Source organism: Trichosurus vulpecula, chromosome 2 (genome assembly GCF_011100635.1).
Source record: "Trichosurus vulpecula isolate mTriVul1 chromosome 2, mTriVul1.pri, whole genome shotgun sequence".
In the NCBI taxonomy this organism is placed as follows: Eukaryota; Metazoa; Chordata; class Mammalia; order Diprotodontia; family Phalangeridae; genus Trichosurus; species Trichosurus vulpecula.
In genome coordinates, this window is record NC_050574.1 from 318,192,392 (window position 1) to 318,214,385 (window position 21,994).

The following is a 21,994-nucleotide window of genomic DNA, read 5'->3' on the forward strand; positions in this document are numbered from 1 at the left end:
AGTTAGGTGCTAGAATTTCTTTAAAAAGATTATAAGCTTCTTGTTGGCAGGGACTGGTTTGCTTGGGGGGGGGTTTGCTTCTTTTTGTATCCTTAGCATTTAGCACACTGCCTGGAACATAGTAAGTGCTTAATAAATATTGATTGATTGATCCATCCTTCATAATACTGTTTGCTCTATTCCGGGATGTGTTGGTATATATTTAACAACAGGCTCTCCAAAAATATATGAATGACACTTTTAAGTTTAATCCTCATTCATCAGTTTCTTAAGTCTAGAAAGTAACAAAACAATAAATCAAGCCAATTGGTAGCATTTGCTGATTTTTCAAGGTGTAAATGCTCATATTGAAAATTTAACAACTGGATTTTATGAGCATACCCCTGACTCTATTGTACTGAACTGGTCTTTGCATGATGGACAGGAATTATAAGGCAAAAAAAGAGAAAACAATCTTTTTTGATGTTGTAATAAAATGATGTCCCCAAAGATTGGTGAGGTATGAAGGGATCTCATATGTCATCTGATTGTCTTCTGCTCCACCTCCAGCAAATAGCCACCTTGTCTCTTGAAGAATTCCAATAATGTAGAAGCTACTTTTCTACCAAGACAATGCATTGCACTTTTGGACAGCTTGAACTATTAAGGTTAAGGAGGTTTCCCTTCTACCATACTCAATAGGGGTTCAATAGGGCATTTATGAAGACCAAATGAGATCTATGGTGATCCCTAGAAATGGGAAGTTAGTTAATAAAGGGGGTAATTAGGAGACAAAGAGCTGAAATCAAAGCTCAGGAAAATACTGGCAGAAGAACACTGAGATTGGGAGTAAGAGAAATGACCTCTGTCATATGCGGGAGGAGACCGAAGAACTATAGAAGTGCCATTTTGTTTAAATGGATCCCTTCAGATCTCCTAAAGGGCATCATTATACTAGAGCATTTAAAGTAGCTTCTGCATGCAGAGGGACATGAAAAAAATTAAAGCTATGGTCTTTGTTAGAAGAGAAAAAACCAAAGAATCGTTAGGAGAAACATGACCAATTCCTGTTTATTCAGATGTGAGATCCATGTTATCTCTACCCTTTTTTCATGTCCTTCCCCTTACCTGGAATGCTCTACCCTTTCTTATGACAATATCTGACATTTATATTGTCCTTCAAAGTTTGCAAAGCACTTTACATACATTTTCTTTTTCATTTTATCATCACAACAAACTTGCTAAAGTACAAATTACAGGTGTTATTACCTCTATTTTTCAAAAATTGAGTGGTTAAGTGACTTGCCCAAGGTCATATGGTTAATAAGGATCAGAGAGTAGATTTGAAACTACATCTTCTGGATTCCAAATCAGCATTCTTTCTATTATCACCCTTTCCATCTATATCCTGTGCATCATTCCAGGACCTGGTCAAGTTTCTTCTTCTCTGTGAAATTTTCCTTGAGGATCCCCAGCCCATAATGATCTCTGTCTTTCTTCTCTGGACTCCTACAGCCTTTATCATTGCATATGTTCTTGTCTCATTATGTGTCTATCTCCCTTTACCAACAAAATTATAAGTTCCTTAAGGACCATGTTTTAAATTTTTTTAACATTGCTGTATTGCCTATAGTGCCTTTCAACAGTGCTAAGCCTGACATTTTGAGGAAATTTGCAGTACTAGAAAATCCAAAGAATTTAATAGAACAGGCATGTTAAACATGTGGCTACCTGCTGCCTGGACCAGATTAAAATGTAACTGGGACATATTTAACAAAATAAATAAAAAAATATAATAAAATACAGATAGTGTTAATGTGTAGTGTTGAGGTCAATACACAGCCCTCAGGGCTCCTTATGTATGGCTGAGTGGCCCCCATTTCTAATGGAGTTTGACAACATTGACATCACTCATGCTGGCCTATGGTCAGGTATCACTGGGCACAAAATTGACTGGGACTCAGAAGAACTGGTATGGGACTTGTCAATCTGTGCCCTTAAAGACATGGGGGTAATTTGTTCTGTTGCCATGAGTCCATTCTTTCTCCTATCTCAGATCCCCTGTCAACAGAAAGTGTCCATTCTCCTTTAGGAAATGGGAGATAAGACATAGCACAAAAGCCAGCATTTTCACTCTCTAGGAGTACCTGGTCCCAGTTCCTATAGCTACCTATGTGGCCATGACCTCTTTTGGAGGTGCTGAGTCAATGTAACATTAGAATACTATTGAGACACAACACCTTGATAGGGATACGGGTTTTGGTGATGGTGGTGATGGTGATGGTGGTGTGGTGGTGATGGTGATGGTGATGGTGATGGTGATGGTGGTGGTGGTGTGTGTGTGGTTGTGTTTGGTGTGTGTGTGTGTGTGGTGTGTGTGTGTGTGTAGTACTTTGATGGTTCAAGGCTTCCCGATAATGGGTCACAGTTAGGAAGACCAATTGTTTTTACTCACAGTTATGTTCTTGATTCATTTCCTGGCTTGGTGTCTGACCCTTAAGAGTCTATTCTGGGTGATAATGTAATACCTTTTGGATAATCTACAACCAATTGATGCTCTTAGCTAAATGCTTTCATTCAGCTGTCAGTTGTCCCAGAGAAATTTTTTTGTTCATAAGATGTAAAGACTTTTGGGCCAGAAACACAGCTCTGGAATGCACTCTATTCATTATTGACCCAGAGTTGGGAAATCAATTAAATTAGCATTTCTCACTAGGCAGTTGGGCATGTTATTTGGATTGTATGGGGCAGAAATGATGTAGGCTTAAAATAATGAAAGACACTAAAAATCTTTATTTTCAAAAAAAATTAGGGTATCTCTCTCTATATATATCAAACTGTTTATATTTTAAAAATTTAGAAATAAACATGGTCATGAATCATCTTCAGGGATTAACTAATTTTTTCACCAAAATATTTTCCAAATGTTCTAGTAGTAGTGTGTGTGTATGCACATGTGCATACACAGGCATATATATGTACATATACATATATACACAAATATATATTTTATATATATGCATATATATATTTGGGGTTTTTTTTGCATTATTGATTCCTAGGATCACATCAACCATTTTTTTGAGCACTCATAGTGTGCCCCTGCTTGTGGCAGACCAAGAAATTTGGATTTTATTAAATAATAGGGCACAATTAAAGAGTTTTGAGCAGAGGAGTCAAAACTATAAAAAACAGAAAGTGAGGACAGAGCAGTGGTGGTGGACTGAGAGAACACAGAGCAATAAAGAGACTGGAAATTATTTTAACGATGAAGAACAGAATTAGAAGAGAATTGTTTGTAATGAGAGAGGGAAATTTCAGAGATCAGGACAAAAGACATATAACAATATTGGCTAATGATGAGATCTCAGTTGCAACTGCCATTCTGCATTGTTGAGGTGGAGTGGAGACGAAAGTACTTGGTTTGAAGAAGTCAATTATGAGGGCAGGGTGTTGAAAGCAACATGGCCAAAGATAAAGGCAAAGGATAGAGCACAAAGGAAGACAGTGAGACAGCTACTATACTCCTTGAGAAAATAGAGAGAATGACACCACCTGGTAAACAAGGATCTGGAAAGGGCAGCATAGATGGATTCCACTAGGATGCAAGGAGTTCATTCATTCTCCCCTTGACTTAATGTGTATGTATGTGTAGGAGAGGAGGGAAGGAACAGAGAAAGGATGAGAAAAGGCACGGCCAACACTGCTGAATAGTGATCAGAAAAAAAGTCTTTAGGATTTTACCAGGTTTTTATGAGTGCCAGAAGATGGAAAAAGTACGGAAGAGATCCAAGGTGAATGGGAATTTCTTTACAATAGAGACAGGTTTCCAGAGGACAGAGGGCAAAAGGAGGGAAGAAATGGATTGGGACTTTGGAAGGACTAGGGCTAAGCAGGATAGGGAAAAGAATCATGAGTTGAGAAAGCAGGAGATAAGAAGTTCTGCTTCAACAGATGGTAATTGAATTACAGGGAGAATTAGGGGATCAAAAGGTAGGAACTTGTTAAGTAAAGGCCTAATTATAGAAAAGGTTAAGTGAGCCACAGGGATCTAATTAGATATCTGACTTGAAGGTGCCTTTGTCTCCCTATAGATCCCTCTTCAGTGGATTGGATGGGGGACAGGAGAATTGACAGTGTTGATGGCTGAGGAGCTAATATAGTAATGAAGGCCTTTAGTCCTGGGCAGAACAAAATAGTGCCAGGCATCTCATGCTTTCAATTTAACAAATGTTTATTAAGCACATGCCAGGTACTGAGAATAAAAAGGCCAAGACAGTCCTTGTCCTTAAGAAGCTTATGTATCAGTTTATAACATGAACACTAATAAGCAAAAATAAGGAATCTGGGATTGGAGAGAACATTACCAACTAGGGGAATCAGAGAAGGCTTCACAGAGGAGGTGGCTTTTGAGCTGAACCTTGATGGAAGAGGATTCTGCAAGGTGGCAATGAGGATGAAGTGCATCCTATGCATAGGGGATGGCTTGTGCGAACACAGAAGCAGCTGATGGGTCGTCTGGTTGAAAGCACAGCCTGCAGGCCAGTTTGGTAAGGCTACAGAGTATGTAGATTACAAAGTGAGAGCCTGCATTGTTGATAGGAAGACCTAAACAAGTCTCACCTCTGACACATATTAGTTGTGTGATGCTGGGCAAGTAACTGAGCCTCTCAGTATTTTAGGCAATTCTTTAAGATGATAAAATTCAGAGAAGATAAGGACCTGCCTTGGTAGAGGGAGTATTGTCTCTTGGGAGTCCCTTAAACCATTGAAATCAGTAGAGGTCCAGTCCCTACAGATTGTATAAAGGGGAGGGGGCAAGACTTTGTGTGAAATATGTGGCAATAAGTCACAAATGGAAGGTTTAAGAAGGTTACATTTATCTTAGCAGCAATAGGGAGTTGCTTAAGGTTTTCAAGTCTGGGGAGTGGAGGGTCAGATCTATGCCTTAAGAAGATGATGTTAGCTGGGTAGAGGATGAACTAGATAAGGCAGGTACTATAGAAATGGAAAACTATTATAAAAGTTCTGGTGAGAGGTGATGAGGGTATGAGCTAGGATAGTAGCTGTTTGAGGGGAGAAAAGGGGGAAGATGTGAGAAATGTTATAGAGATAGAATCTTAATAGGAGACTGGATATGGAGGGTGAGAGACAGGGAAAGGGGAAGGGAAGGGAACAAATATTAAGTATTAACAATCTGTCAGGCACTATGCTAAATGGTTACTGTTGTTTTTACAAACTTTATCTGATGTGATTCTCATAATAACCCTAGAAGGTAGATATTATCTCTGTTTTACAACTGAAGAAACCAAGGTAGACAAAAGTTAAGTCACCTGCTCAATGTCACACAGTTAGAAAGTGTCTGAGGCAGGATTTGAATTCAAGTCTTCCTGATTCCTAGGTGACTATAAGAATGGTAGTACTACTACAGAAACAGGTGGAATGATGGCTACTATTTTCAATCCAAATGCCTGGACTCAATAAAGATTGTCCCTAATGCCAACATAACTATAGATCAGAAATGTTCACATTCTTCAAAGTAGAGTTAGTGGTGAGATTTCATTGTAGCAGGAAGATTTCTGCCCCCTGCCCCCAAATACATATAGTGACAACCTCCCTATGTCGGCTTAGGTATTTATGTTGAGAAACAAATGGAAGTGTTTTCATGTTTTCTTCATTTCTATTTGATTTAAATAATATAGCAGGTTCCACCTGTAAATGGAATTTTCTTCTAATGAGCAGACTTTCATGGATAGCTGGGTACCATTTTTGTGCTGTTAAAGGATAGGGCAGTGTTAAAAAAATACACTGTCCTCCCATATTTATATAATAAAACAATGACATAATGAATAAGTAGTGTGGGAAGAGTATTAAATTTGGAATCAGAAGAACTGAGTTGGAATCCTGTCTCTGCCAGGATTACTGTCTGTATGACCTTGAACTTCATGTCTCTGAATATTAGTGTCCAAATCTGCAAAACAAGAGGGTTGGATCACATGATCTATATGGCCCTTCCTAGCTCTAAATCCTATGATCAGATGCCTAAACAACATATGTGACATGTGCTTATGAGCTGTCTCTGCATAACCATGTCCATCATGCTGTGGAGGAATGAAAGTTCTTCAGGACTAGTGGATATAGAGATTGCCAGGATGGTATACCCTATGGCAAAATGGTACAGTATGTGAGGTCAAAATGGCAGCCTTCTCATGCCCATCTCCATTCACTATCTCTCTTTATGTCTACCTTGTGATGTCCCTCCTGCCCTGACTCCAGGCACCAGATGTCCTCATTCTACCTTCCTGGATGCCAAAGGTCCCCTGCCCTGGCTGCCCCAGCAGTAGTATTCTATCAAAGTCTTAGCAGATGCCACAAAGCTTTGAGAGGAAAACAACATATGCATTACAGTCTCAAAGGAATGGGCTGATTTAACAGCTATGTCTAAAAGAACTTTCAATCTGATTTTTAAAGCAGTCATGCAAAATAGAGATTCCAAGACACCCACATGTCTGTCATATGGTAACTTACTCTTTCTAGAGTTGGTATTGAATATAGTCTCCTCAGAATAAATAACCACGAGAAACTCATAGCCAGACACATATAGAGGCAACCCAAAAGATCTCTTTGGTCAGGAGCTCCACAAACACAGATTTACTAGGCTGAAACAGTCTGATGGCATCTTCCTTCAATCAGGGCAATGGGCACAGTCTGAAAAGAAGACAGCTGTCTGAGTCTTGCCTAAGCTTAGGAATGGTAGGGTTGTCAAAGTAAATGATCCATTAAGGTCACTTTTTATTATCCTATGGCACCTGGAAAAATCCTTTCTTTAGCCAGCCTATCAGACATATATTTGATCAAAGATTCAAAAGTGAAGATTAGTACTTGAGAGTTGACCTAGGAATTCACAGAAATGGAATCAAGGTGAGACACCGTTGCGTAGTTGTAAATCCAGTCTTTGTGCTTTAGTAGCTGGATATAGCATGGTTCCGACAGATAGCTCTCAAAGTCTATCCTGTCCTATCCACTCCTTTTCCCCTTAATCCACTGCTGTCTCTTTCACTTTCCTTCCCTTTTTGTCTATCTCACTAAAATAGCAATGCCATGGAACCAGAATAGACCCTTTCTTATTTATTTTATTTTGTGGAATTTATATTTTTTTGTTTTTTAGAATGGATGAGAGTTTCTGTTTCTTTTTCTTAAAGAAAACCAACCCTATATTTACTCAACTTGCTTTTTTTCTTATAAAATCATTGAATAATAAGCCTGAAAGGGAGAAATGAAGTAATATACTTAAGGTCACTGGCTAGTAAAAGGCAAAGCTAAGAGATTTGAACTCAGGTCTTCGTACTTCTAGCCCAGTGCTATTTAGACTTTAAAGCTAATTTTTTTTCCTCCTAGGAGTCAGCCCCAAAAGAAAATAAAAGTTTCTCACATTTTGATCTAAAAGAAATGGTTTGGAACTCAACATAGAACCAAAGAATATTTGAGAAGGAAAGGACCTTGGAAGTCATTGGTAAATAGATGAGGCACAGATGGAAAGCCCATAGATTTGTTGTTTTGTTCATGATGGTGCCTAGAACATTCCTGGTAATCACTAAGTATCAAAATGATGGCAATGTTATTGGAAACAGGGGTTGGGGTTGCATTTTTTGGTATGAAGTATATCTTAAATGTAAATGAATTCTCTTATAGTTAATATATTATGCAACATAGGTAAGCTCTGCACTCAAAACATTCCTTAAGTATAAAGAAAGTTTCAATCTTTCTTTAATTACTGGGAAAATATCAACAGAAAATGGGAGAAAATGGGATCCTTTCAAAATTTTAGCTCTCAGATTAGCTAATAGGACACAGTAAGTAAATTAAAATGACATATTATTGTCTTGTAATATTGCTGGGGCAAATTCCCAGAAGAAGAAATTAACAAGTTGCTATTACATCATCCCTGATTCTCATTGGTCAAGTATAGACTCAATTCCCCACGCATGGGAGCAGCAACCTTGACTAGACACGTCACTGTGTTCTCAGTTTGGAAGGATATTTTAAATTAGAGCATCAACTTGCTCTTAGGCTAGAAATAGATGCAGGCTCAAGGAGAGTTTAGATAAATTTACGCATGTGTTGATCTCTAGACTACTAAGTGATTTTATCCTTGACTTTTGAGGGATAATGCCACAGGGAATAACTATATCCTCCCCAAAATGTTCCTTGGTGTCCACACCTGGGATAGGACAGTGAGCTGGTGGTATTATGTTGGGAAAAAGCATTTGCTGTTATTAGTATTTTTTTTCTTTTTTATTCTCTAAACATCCTTTTTGTATTTTTTAGCTCATTATTAGGTTCTAGAATTTGAGGCAGGAAGAGATCTTAAAGACCATCTAATTTTAAAAGAGAAGAAGTGACAGATTCAGGGTTAAGTTTTGACCTGGTAAGAGAGAAAAGACAAGGATCCAGGTCTTATGCTTTTTCACTATAATGCTTCTTTTTAAGGTGTTACAAAACAAAAAATATATTCCTGCAATATTGGCATTGACCGTCCCTCACTGCACCTACTCGCTTTTAGATTTGGCTTTGACTTGGAGTTAAGGTTGAGGTTAGGAAATTTGAATGGGTCTTAAAAAAAGGAGAGGGACTTGAGGTTTTTTTTTTCCTTAAAAAAAGAAGCCTCAGCCTTCAGGAAGGAGAGTTCCAAAAGTACTAAATACAGGGAAGTTGTTAATATAAGTAACATTTAGCAGGGTTTTATTTAATCCAGGATGAAAAATTGAGGCTTCACCCTTATTTCTGATACTTCATAGCCTTAGAACCATGAGCAGGTCACTTACCCTTTCTGAAACTAAGTTTCTTCATCTGCAAAATGGGAAAAGTAAAACCGTCACAGGATTTTTGTGAGGCTCAAGTGGGATAACACCTACAGATGCAAATCTTAGAATATATACATATATATGCCAGCAATTATTATGTATATTATTAATAATCTTGTTCTTTATGTTTTTAATGGAGTTTAGATAGAAGTGGTCCTGGGATAAGTTAATATCTTGCTACCATTCTTTTATGTTTAATGTTCTGCAGACTATTACACAGGTGAATAAAATATCTTCTTGATGTAGTTGCTAAAAGGTATTAGGATGTAAGGTCTTCTTCTGCAGACTTATTGAAAGCCTCCTAACTAACTACAATAGTAAACAAAATGATGGGAATGATTTGTATCTCATCTTGTTCCAGATGAGGTTGATCTTTTTTTTTTTTGGCTAGGTCTCTATATTTTGAAAGTTTTTTTTATTCCATGCAACTTGGGGATTATGATCCTTTGGTAGGTCAACATCTCTTAAAAATGTTGTTCTTTCTTGGTGTGACGGTGCACACCTATAATCCCTGCTATGGGAGAGTTATAGAGAGGCTAGTAGATTGCTTGAGCTCAGGATTTCTGAGTTGTAATAGGGCTGAACAAATTGAGTGTCCTCACTCAGTCTGGCACCAATATAGTAGCCCTTGGAAGTGGGTAGGGTGCCAAGAGAAGGAGTTAAATGGCCCAGGTCAGAAACAAAGCTGGTCAAAGCTCCAGTGCTGATCAGTAATGGGATTGGAACTGTGAGTGGCCTCTGCACTTCCAGCATGGGTGAGATATGAAGACCCAGTCTCAAAAACAAAATGAAATAACAGAAAACATTTTTACATTTTCAAGGACTGATACTATATCTGGATGATTATGGGCATCAGTTTGAACTAGGATAATTCTCTGGTTCCAGTATAGTTTTCTAATTGAGATCTCCAGGATATTTTGGGATCTGTATTTGTACTATGAATATTTATCACTTGTTCATGAAAGATTGCAAGTTTCTGATGCATAATTTTAGCCAATAGGCGACGTCTTCTGAGATATTTTTGGTAAGTGCTTAATTTTTACAGGCTGCAGTAATTTGTTCCATAGAATCTTCATTTATTTTTGGTTGCATACTCTGCATTATCATTAAGTCTAGGCTCTTTAAGAATATCTCTTTTGTAATTCCTGATGGTGTTTTCTTGTTCCTGAATTGCTATCATGCTATTGTTTAGTTGTTTTAGTCATGTCTGACTCTTTGTGACCCCATTTGGGGTTTTCTTGGCAAAGGTAACTGGAGTCGTTTGCGATTTCCTTCTCCAGCTCATTTTACAGAGGAGGAAACTAAGGCAAACAGGATTAAGTGACTTACCCAGGGTCACACAGGTAGTAAGTGTCTGAGGTCAGAGTTGATCTCAGGAAGAGGCATCTTCCTGATTCCAGTCCCAATCTATGTGGCATAGCCACTTGATGTTTCCTTGTGGATAAATTGTTGGCTGAGTTCATATAGATGTCACCTTTGGAGAGTCTTTGAATTCCACTCTCAAACATAGAAGAAATACATTGATAAGCTGAAGAGTACCCAGAGGAGGGCACCCAGTACAGTGAAAGGCCATAAGTCTATCTCATACGAGCACTACTTGAAAGAGATGGGCATATTGAACCTGGGGGGAGAGAAGACTTTGGGGACAACATGATAGCTATCTTCCAATATTTGAAAGTCTGTCCAGTGGAGGAGGGATTTGACATATTCTATTTTACCCCAGGGGCCAGAACCAGGAGCAATGGAAGGAAGTTGTTAAATGGCCAACTTAGACTTGATGTCAGGAAAAACTTGTGAATGATTAGAACTGTCCAAAAGTGGAGTGGGTGGTCTTGGTCAGGGATGGGGACTTCAGGTGGAGGCTGGGCAAACACTCGTGTATATTATAGTGGTTATTCCTTTCACATATTGGTTGGACTACATGGCCACTGAGACCCCTTCAAACACTCATGTGATCTCATCTCTTTCATAGACACTTTCTAGAGGGAAACCTCCCTTAGTTCAATAAATCTGATGGTAGGTACCTATTATCAGCCTTTACTGTTACTTAGTCAAGTGAGGTCTGCTTGTTCCAAAAATATTTCTATAGGTTTTTTTTACATATCTATTGTGTGTTCTGAGAACGTCTGTTAATTCTCTTCCCTCATCTAGATGATAATTCCTTTTATAGCTGCCTTAGGTGGAAGGGCCCGTGTTTCATTAATATTATACAGGAGACAGCACTTAATATCAATACAATTAATATTATATTGGAGAGAGTCATGTGGCACAGTGGATAGAGCTCTAGGCCTTGAATGAAGAAGACCTGAGTTCAAATCCAGCCTAAGACACATACTGTCTGTGTGACCTTGGGCAAGTCACTTAACCTCTGTTTGCCTCAGTTTCCTCAACTATAAAATGGGGATCATAGTAGCCCCTACTTCCTAAGGTTGTCATGCACATTAAATGAGATAATATTTGTAAAGTGCTTAGCCTGGTGTCTGGTATACAGTAGGTATTATATAAATGCCAGTTATCATCATTAGTATTATTACTGCAGGTTTTGTTAGGGTACTTTCCAAATCTGTTATGGCCCATTTAATGACCACCACTATTACTATTATTGCTATTGCAACCATGGCCATATCGGATAAATTGGTAGTTTAACACCTTTCTGTTTATAGAGTTAGTGATAACTACATGTATTATAAAATAAATATTTGTACATAGATACAAAGAGGCAAAATTCAAAGGAATAATTATACCTTTGGGCTCAACGATACTACAATTAGGTCTGTATCCCAAAGAGATCAAAGAAAAAGAAATAAAACCAATATTTACAAGAATATTTATAGTAGTTCTTTTTGTGGTGGCAAAGAATTGGACCCTGAGGTGGTAGATGGATGGCTGAAAAGTCATTTTAGATTATGTGTGTATGTGTGTACACACACACACACACACACACACGCACACACTATTGTCCTAAGAAATGGAGAAGGGGATGCTTTCAGACAAACTTGAGAAGACTTGTGTGAACAGATGCAAAGAAAAGTGAATAGAACCAGGAGAAAGAATTTATACAATAACAACAACATTGTAAAGACACACAACTTTGAAAGACTTAGGAACTTGGATCATCACAATGATCAACCATGATTTCAGAGGACTCATGATAAAACACACTACCCATCTCCTGAGAGAGAGGTGATGGACTCAGGGCAGACAGATTGAGACTGTTCTTTTCGGACATGACCAATGATTGAGTTTGGTTTACTTGACTTTGCTTGACTAAGTTTGTTTTTTCTTGGTTTTTCAGTGGGGGTGGAGTGGAAAGGAAAGAAGGAAGATTTTTAATGATTAAAACAATTTTTTAAAAATAATTCAAAGGAATAAGAAAAATTGGTGAAAATAGATGGAATCCAAGGAAAGACAAACAATCATAAGATTGAGGAACTTGACTTTAATTATATTGAGAAATTTCCTGTCATCATCAAGATACAGAAGGTTCTATTTTGTTTTCCTTTTTCACTCAATACTGTTCAGGAGACTGAGAACTGGGATAGGGGGAAGAGTAAGTTCTAGAAAACTCAAAAACATGAAAGCTTTTTAAATATAACAGTCACAAGTAGGACTTCTGCCTTTTTCTAAATAGTTTTTGAGGATCCCAAAAGAGAGAAATCACACCACTTATCTTAATTCATTCTGGTTTGAGTTTATATTTAAACAATTAATTAGAGCAGATTGCTATTTGTTGAAGAACTATTTTGAAATAATATTGCATAAAATAGAGTGGCAAAGTTAAAAACAATGCACATTTTGAAGTTTATAAGATGACTGTAAAACAATCTGCTATCTTCTCCAAAGAGGCATGGGGGAGGGTAAGGGAGAGGTAGGAAGGTGGCCATTTCATGGCATTCGTAGGAGAATCAGAAGCCTTTCTTTTTTCAATTTCCAGTTTGGAATTATCAGAGGGTAGGTAACAAGAAAAATCACTAGCAACATGCAGTCAATGGGTATAGTTCTTTTTGATCTAAAATCAACATCTGGCTCAACCCAGGCAATTTATTGTCTCAAAAGCTTACTGTCTGGATTAGTCTGTAGTTTCCATAATCTCTATTTCATCAGGAAAGGATTAGTAAAATTAACCAGGCCAATATCTACAATTTTTAATTACTCTCCTCTAAAAACTTCTTTTAATTCAACTTAGCATTCAGTGCCTACTGTTTGCCATTCCGCACAGGAATGGTCTGATATTTGGACTTTTAGGGTCCTTTTAGGTTTCAAGAGGGTTACCTTGCCAGCATGCGCCAACAGTGAGTTGCATGGCTATATGTGATGGGTGAATGGGCCAATCATTTGTCACGAGGTAAGGCTCATATGTCGTGCCATCCATGTATAAGGTGACCACAGGAAACTCCACATTGACGACGTAGTAATGCCACTCCTTGTCACAAATCTAAGCAATAACAAGAAAGAGAGAACTTTTTAAAATTGGATGTTCCCCATAATGATCAAATAGTTTCTTATTTCAGTTATGCAGGAAGACAGTTGCACCCAACCTAGGAGCTAAGGAAAACCATAAATACTTATGGAAATGATTTTTCTTTGTGTAGCTCTTTTATGTAGAACAGTGGTGTCAAACTCAAATAGAAACATACTAACCCATATATTAGCATTATCTATATTTATTGTATTTGTTTTGTTAAACATTTCCCAAATACATTTTAATCTGGTTCTCAGCCTGAGTGTTTGACACCTCTGAAGAACTCAGAGACCTCCACCCATGTTCTTTATCTGAACACTTCAGCTTTTATCCCAGGTGCTAACTCAGCAAGCCCTCTATCTCCTGAATTACATCTTCCAGGAAGACTTTCCTAAGTAATTTGTGGAGCAAATGATGCTTTTTTCTTCAGCATGCAACATTTCCAATGCCCTCTTCAGTCACTGTGAAATATCTTTACCCTTTGGCTTGTATAGAGCCTGAACAGAGATACATGTTATACCATATTATAGTTCCTTGCACGTTACATGTGCTCAACAAACTTTTTAATTTGTTGGAAGAATGAGTGATGCAAACATTTGATTCATTTGTTGACTATTTCTGTCCATAAAATTATTGGTTGTCTTGGATGGCTGTGAGGTTAGTTGAGACTCAATTTAGATAATGCCTAGCAGAGTGTCATGTTGGAAAAAAATTTTGTTTCATAAATGATTTTCATTACAGAGGAGATGGATAAGAATGAAAGAGGGGAAAGGGAAAAAGGTAGAAGAAAGGAGAATAAAAAGTAGAAGTGAAGAAGTATGAGAAGATAGATAAGAGGCAAGGACATTGAATTGACTAGATTTGGAACTGAAAGATTTGACTCTAAATCCTGGCTTGGTCACTTATTAGTCACATGATTTGGATATGTCATTTAGCCTCCCTAACTCTGGGTTTCCTTAAATAAGATAAATATCTGCTCTATGTATATTAAAGGTAGCTAGGTGGTGCAGGGATTAGAAAGCAGGGCCTGAAGTCAGGAAGACTTGAGTTCAAATCCAGTCTCAGATACACACTAGCTGTGTGACCCTGGGCAAAGCACTTAACCTGTTTGCTTCAGTTCACTCAACCATAAAATAGGGAGGATAATAGTATCTACTGAGAGGATAAAATGAGATAAATATTTATAAAATGCTTAGCACAGTTATTGGTACCTCATAGGCACTGAATAAATAAATATTGGTTTCTTTCCTTCTGTTTACTCATAGCATTGTTGTGAATATCAATATGGAAAGAATTTAACCTTTTTATATCATCCAGCTAATGCCCCATCTTGCTCTGTGACCCCCTCCCCAATCCCCTTTACTTTGACATCGGTATAGTATTTGTTACTCCTAGGTGGTGCAGAAGATAGAGCTCTGGACCTACAATCAGGAATGAGGTGGAGAAGTGCTTCAGTACCTTTGCCAAGAAATCCCCACATGGGGTCACAAAGAGTCAAACAAGACTGAAACAACTGAATATCATCACCGTCATCATCATCATCATCGTCATCATCATCATCATCATCTTCGTCATCATCATCATCATCAACCATAACATCATTGTGAATACTGGTGCCTCCTTTGGCTTCAGAAACATCACCACTTTCCCATTTCCTTTCTACCTCTCTAATCTTTCCTTTTTCTTTCACAGATTCATATCCCTATTTCCAACCCCTGAAGGTTGGTGTTCCCCAACATTCTGCACTCAACCCTGTTGTCTCCCTCCATTCTCTCCCTTTGTGATCTCAGCCATTTATGTTTGTTGAACTACCCCGTCATAATCTACCTCACAAGCATTATCTCACATTATACACCTCCATGTACTCTAGCGAAACCAGACAATTTGCTCTTCTTCCCTGTGTAGTTCTGCAGTTTCATGCTTTCTTGCTTTCGCTTGAGTTTTTCCTTTTGCCTGCAACCTCACTCCTCTCCTTATCCTGTTGGAACTCTACCTGGCCTCAACTGACACTTCTGCCATGAAGTCTTGCATATAGCAGGGTCTTAAAAGGGATTTTTTAATTATATTGAAACCTTCTTCTATCCCTGCCCCCATTTAATAATAATCCTTCTCTCCCCAGCATCAAATAGCACTTCATTCCTACCCTTTTAACCCCATATAATATATATACACATACGCACATGTATATATACATATGCATATATTATTTTGTATTACAGTATTTGTTCATGTGAGGAAATATGTATAAACAAGAAATATTTTGATTTTATGTTTTCAGCACTTAACACAGTGCTTCACACATATAAAGCATTCAATAAGTGCTTTGTCATTCATTCATATGTCATATCCTCTTTACTGGACTGTGAGTTTCTAAAGTGCAAAGGCCAGGTCTTCTTTAAACTTTGTGTCTCCCAAGAACCTAGCATTGTGCTCTGAATGTAATAAGGGCTTAATAAATGTTTATTTAAATGAAAAATGATAGGCTTCTACTGGAACCTTTGTGTTCCCCATCACTACCAATATTTTCTGAAGGTGTAAAGAAATTAGAATCATGAAAGAAAGTAAATTAATTGGAACCTGGATAAACAAACTTTAAAAATGGATGGGTTTATTTCAGCCCCATTTCTGGAGAAGGTATTTTTTGACTTATTGGGAGCTTAACTCTAGTAAGTTACTACTAGTCATACCCTATAAGGTTGCATATTTGCTTTCAAAGTAGAATGAAAAGAAATTCATAAGAAACAAACAGAGATATGGGATACAGCCCTGGAAAAAAGTATTTATATTCATTGAAGAATCTAGTGGGAAAGGTGAGTTTGTTTTCATTTGATTTAGATAAATACATATTAATATTCATTTTTACAAAAAAAATCCTTACTTTTGAAACTTAAGTCCTTGACCAGACATGTTGATGTAGTAATCTATGAAATGCCTTGGGATGCTCTAGACAACTTGATAAGAAGTTGTTGCTAAATGAGAGCATGGAAATATCATGGTATAGAGAGCAATAAAAAAAAAATACCAAAACAGTTTTCAGCAGAAAATCTGTAGCTATGAGGCCAATTTCTTTAATGTATTTGGTGGGTAGTTTGGTTTTCATATTAAAATGCATTTATACATATATATGTGTGTATAATATATGTATACATACGTTATATATATTATACATAACATATGTATATATAATATATATGTGTGTAGATATTGCCATGCATTCAATTGATATGCTCATAAAGTAATCCAAATCCATCAGCCTGTCTTCTATTACTCCCTGTTTGATAAGGGGCAGATTTCAGAGAAGTTCAGAATTGGAAAGAACTTTGGAGGCCATCTAATCAATCTATAACTGAACTATAACATCTGTAACAAATAGTCATTCAATCTTCACTTCAAAACCTCTAGTAAGGAGAGATCCTTAATCTCTCTAGTCCTCAGTTTCTTCTGGTATAAAATGAGGGGGTTAGACTAGATGAGTAGTAAGGTCTCTTTCTGCTTGACATCCTACTGTGTGATCTGCAACAATGGAAAAATCATTTCACCTTTGTGGCCATTAGTTTACCTTCTTTGTGAAATGAAAAATTAGGCTAGATAATCTCTAAATTCCCTTCTATGTTGGCCATTCTGTTCTCTAAATAAACTAAAAAAACTGAATGGATCATTTCAAGGTGGAGGCATAGTCTCTGGGGTCCAGTTTGTAGGATGGAGTGGCAATGGCATTAGCCTCAGAAGAGAGGAAAATGTTTTGGGTGATCAGATTAGCAAAGATGACAAAACCAGAAAATTACCAGTGTTGGGAAGGGGGTTTTGGACAACAAGATCACTAAGGAACTATAGGGAGCTGTGAATTCGTACAGCCATTCTGGAAATCATTTTGGACCTATGCCCCTAAAGTCATTAAACTGTGGATACTACTTCACCCAGCAATTCAGGAAGTAGGTCCATAGCCCAAAGAGATCAAAGAAAGTGAAAAAAAAACCCATTCATATAAAGATATTTATAGCAGCTTTTTTTTTTCATTCTAGCATCTTTTTTTTTTAAAAAAAAAAATACTCAGTTCCGCATGAACCTGAGTTCCAGATTTTCTTCCCCCCCGTCTCCTCCCTCCCCAATATGGCATGGAATCCAATATATCTTCTACATATAACTTCACATTGAACTTATTTACACAACAGTCAAGTTGTAAAGAAGAATTATTACCAATGGAATGAATCATGAGAAAGAAGAAACAAAACCGAAAAAAAAAAGCAAAAACAAAAACAAAAGAGAGGAAAAAAAACAAAAGAAAAGAAAAGGAGAACGAACAGTTTGCTTCAATTTGTATTCAGTCTCCATAGTTCTCTCTCTGGATGTAGATATCTCTCTCCCTCATGAGTACTTTGGAGTTGTCTTTGAACCTTGTATTGCTGAGGAGAGCTACCACAACTTGTTTAGCCATTCCCCAATTGAAGGGCATCGCCTTGATTTCCAAATCTTTGCTACTACAAAAAGAGTTGTATAGCAGCTCTTTTTCATAGCGATAAAGAATCACAAACTAAGGGGTTGCTAATCATTTGGGGAATGGCTGAATAAATTATGACATATGAATGTAATATAATATTATTTTGCCATAAGAAATGATAACAGGAATGATTTCAAAAAAACTAAGACTTGTATGAACTGATGTAGAATGAAGTGGGAACCAGGACAATAATTTACATAATAACAATAATATAAGGACAAACTACTATGAAAGTCTTAAGAATTCTAAACAATGGCCCAATTGACAAATGGCCAAAGGATATGAACAGGCAGTTTTCAGAGGAAGAAATTAAAGATATCTATAGGCATATGAAAAAATGCTCAAAATCACTACTGATTAGAGAAATGCAAATCAAAACAACTCTTAGGTACCACATCTCTCCTGTCAGATTGGCTAACATAACAAAACAGGAAAATGATAAGTGCTGGAGCAGATGTGGGAAAATTGGAATACTGTTACATTGCTGGTGGAGTTGTGAACTGATCCAGCCATTCTCAGAGCAATTTGGAACTATGCCCAAAGGGCTATAAAAATGTGCATACCCTTTGACCCAGCAATACCACTTCTAGGGCTGTATCACAAAGAGATCACACAAGTGGGAAAGGGACCTGTATGTATAAAAATATTTATAGCAGCTCTTTTTGTGGTAGCAAAAATTTGGAAATAAAGGGGACGCCCATAAATTAGGGAATGGCTAAACAAGTTGTGATATATGAATGTAATGGAATACTATTGTGCTATAAGAAATAGGGAAGATACGGACTTCATAATAACCTGGAAAGACCTACATGATATAATGCTGAGTGAGGGGAGCAGAACCAGGAGAAGGTTATACACAACCACAGATATATGGATTCTGTGATGACTAACCTTGATAGACTTAGCTCTCCTCAGTAACACAAGGTTTAAAGACAACTCCAAAGGACTCACGATGGAGAGAGCTATCTACATCCAGAGAAAGAACTATGGAGTCTGAATGCAGATTGAGGCAAACTATTTGCTCTCCTTTTTTTGTTTTTTTGGTTTTCTTTCTCTTTTGTTTTTGTTTTTTTGGTTTTGTTTCTTCTTTCTCATGATTCATTTCATTGGTCATAATTCTTCTTTACAACTTGACTATTATGTAAATAAGTTTAATGTGAAGTTATATAGGAGATATAGAAGATATATCGGATTCCATGCCACCTTGGGGAGGGTGCCGGGGAGGGGGGGAAGAAAATCTGGAACTCAAAATCATGCAGAACTGAGCATTGTAAACTAAAAATAAAAAATCTTAATTAAAAAAAAAGAATTCTGAGCGATGCAATAACCAACCACAATTCCAAAGGATGGATGATAAAGTAGGCTCTCCTCCTTCTGATAGAGAAGTGATGAACTCAAGATGAAGAATGAGACCTGTTTTTCTGGATGTGTCCAATATAGAAATTTGTTTTCTTCGACTACGTATCTTTGCTACGGGGTTTTTATATTTTCCTTTTTCTTTTCTAGTTGGGTAGGGGATATGAGAGGGAGGGAAAATAAATGTTGTTTATTAAAAATGAATTAAATTTTTTTAAAAAATGAAATGGCCAGGGAGGAGATAACAACTTATGGTCCTAAGGAGTGCAGAGCTGAGGGACATAGCACCTCCTAGGCACATCTCCGGTTGTTTGCTTCAGTGGGTGGGGTGGCATCAGCATCATATTCTGATCTTTTGAATGTGCTATAATGTACTGAGGATATTGAAAACAAACATTAGAAGTTCCTTAACTGTGGAAAGTTTAGTGGAAAAAGTTTGCAATTAGGAGACGAGTTCTATAGAGTTTTAGCATTGCCTCTGACTGGTTTTATTAAAAGTCACTGGCTTTCTCTGGACTTCATTTTCTTCCTCTGTAAACAGGGGACAATAAAACCCAGCCTACCTAGGAATAGTGGGAAGAACAAATGAGATGATAATGTAAAAATGCTTTATAAAGCGTTATGCAAATGCAACTCATTATTTATTGATATTAAATTGTAGGTGGTACAATGGATAGAGCGCTGGATTTGGAGTCAGGAAGACTAGAGTTTAAATCCAGCCTTAGATACTTGCTAGTTCTCTGACTTTTGGCAAATAACTTACCCAGTGCTATGCATATTCAACTCATTAGTTATTGATCTTATATTGCTGGTGATACAATGGATAGAGTGCTGGACTTGGAGTCAAGAAGACTTTAGTTCAAATTCAGCCTCAGATACTTACTAGTTCTCTGACCTTGGGCAAATCACTTAACTGCTGTCTGCCTCAGTTTCCTCAACTATAAAATGAGAATAATAATATTAACAGCCTCTACCTCACAGAGTTTTTGTGAGGAGAAAATAAGATATCTGAAAAGTGCTATGAAAATCTACAAGTTGACTATAAATTCTAGCTATTACTCTTACTAATAATTATTCATATTTTTAAAAAATATATAATGCTTATATAGAAAAGCTGTCCTAAGTCATCCTTGGGACATTAAAGACTAAAATGGAATGCATTTAGTCAATAAGAAAGAGGTACAACTTAGCTTCTATTTAGACCACAAAACAGATTTTCAATTAAATCATTTCTATTCTGTGAGCAGAGGAGACTGTTGGGGGTTGATTTTGTTTCAACTATCATTACAGCTGAACACTGAGTAATGGACTACTGGTGGGCTCATCCAGGACAGTTGTCAATCTGTCTGGTTATTTATATTGTTAGGGAACAGGGTCAGATCAGCCATTCAATTGGTTCATTTAATCAACCAACCAGTTTTCATTGAATGCCTCCTCTGTGCATTCCCTCATCGAGGTGCTTTGTTGGACACAATAAAAAAAGAAGACCCTATCCTTGCCCTTGAGGAGCATCCACCTGGTCTAGTTGCAGAGGCAAAATAAATACATATGAAAAAATTCCAGTCTTAGAATCACAGGATGCTGGAGCTGGGAGGGAGCATAGGGGATCACTAAATTCAACCTTTTCATTTCATAGATGAGGAAATTGAGGGCCAAAGAAGGTTAGTGCCCAAGGAAAAAACTAGTTTTTCAGTCAATTGACAAGGATTTATTAAGAGCTTCCTATGTGCCAAATGGGTAGCTAGGTGATGCAGTGGATAGAGTGCCAAGCCTGGAATCAGGAAGATTCATCTTCATGAGTTCAAATCTAGCCTCAGACACTTATTAGCTGTGTGGCCCTGGGCAAGTCACTTGACCCCGTTTACCTCAGTTCCTCATCTGTAAAATGACCTGGAGAAAGAAATGGCAAACCATTCCAGTATCCTTGCTAAGAAAACTCCAAAATGGAGTCATGAAGAGTTGGATACAACTGATATACCTGAACAACAACAAAATGTGCCAATCACTGTACTAAGCACTGGAGATTCAAAGAAAGACAAAAAAAAACCCAGACCTTGCTTTCAAGGAGCTTGTATTCTAATTGGTAAAACAACACATATGTAACTATATGGCAGAAAGGAACCCAAAGTAGCAGTTGGATGGACTGGGAAAGACCTACTGTAGAAGTTAGGTGTTTGAGCTAAGTCTTGAAGAAAGCCAGGGAAGTTAAGAGGTAGAAGTGAGAGAAGAGAGCCAGGTCTCCTGAATCCCAGTCCACTGTCTTTCAACTGCTATTGAAAACAGCTAGTATACTTCTATATTGCGATCAATCTGTGTTCTCTCTTGTGTAGATAATCCCTCCATAGATGGAGATAACTACCCATCAATGTCTTCTTGCCCATATCTTCCCATTATATCCTCCATAGAAGTCTACCTGATGCACTAGAGATCTTCCTCTGTCTGTGTCTTTTAATATTTCACAAGCATCTATTCAAGGAATCGTGTTTGATCCCTTGCTTATGCGCATAGGAGATGCTTTGCTGGAGAGGCTGCATTCAGATGTGACCTATAATACAGAATTGCTTGCAAAAGTCTGCTTGTTTCTTCCCTCATATTTTCATCAAAGATACCCTCAATATATACATAGACTACTCTTAATTTTTTTTGAGATGAGAAAGTAAACATATGGATGTCTTCTTAGTCATTTTTTGGGTAGGGGGAGAGACTAGACCTTCACTGGTTCCATAAGTTTGCAATGAGGAACTTCTACCAGTGCATTATGGTGCCTTTTCTAGAACTTACAGTTATAGAGAGTTGACTGGCTCACGAAGAGTTTGGGTCATTTGCCAAGGGTCA

At 37.5% G+C, this 21,994-nt stretch overlaps 1 protein-coding gene across 1 annotated transcript in view; it reads right to left on the reverse strand.

Moving 5' to 3' along the window:
* CLSTN2 (calsyntenin 2) overlaps positions 1–21,994 on the reverse strand; it is a 216,698-nt gene that overhangs the window by 44,737 nt on the left and 149,967 nt on the right. Inside the window, exon 8 of the mRNA XM_036744084.1 lies at positions 13,116–13,278. Coding sequence (XP_036599979.1) covers positions 13,116–13,278 — 163 coding nt within the window. The remainder of the gene's footprint in view (positions 1–13,115; positions 13,279–21,994) is intronic.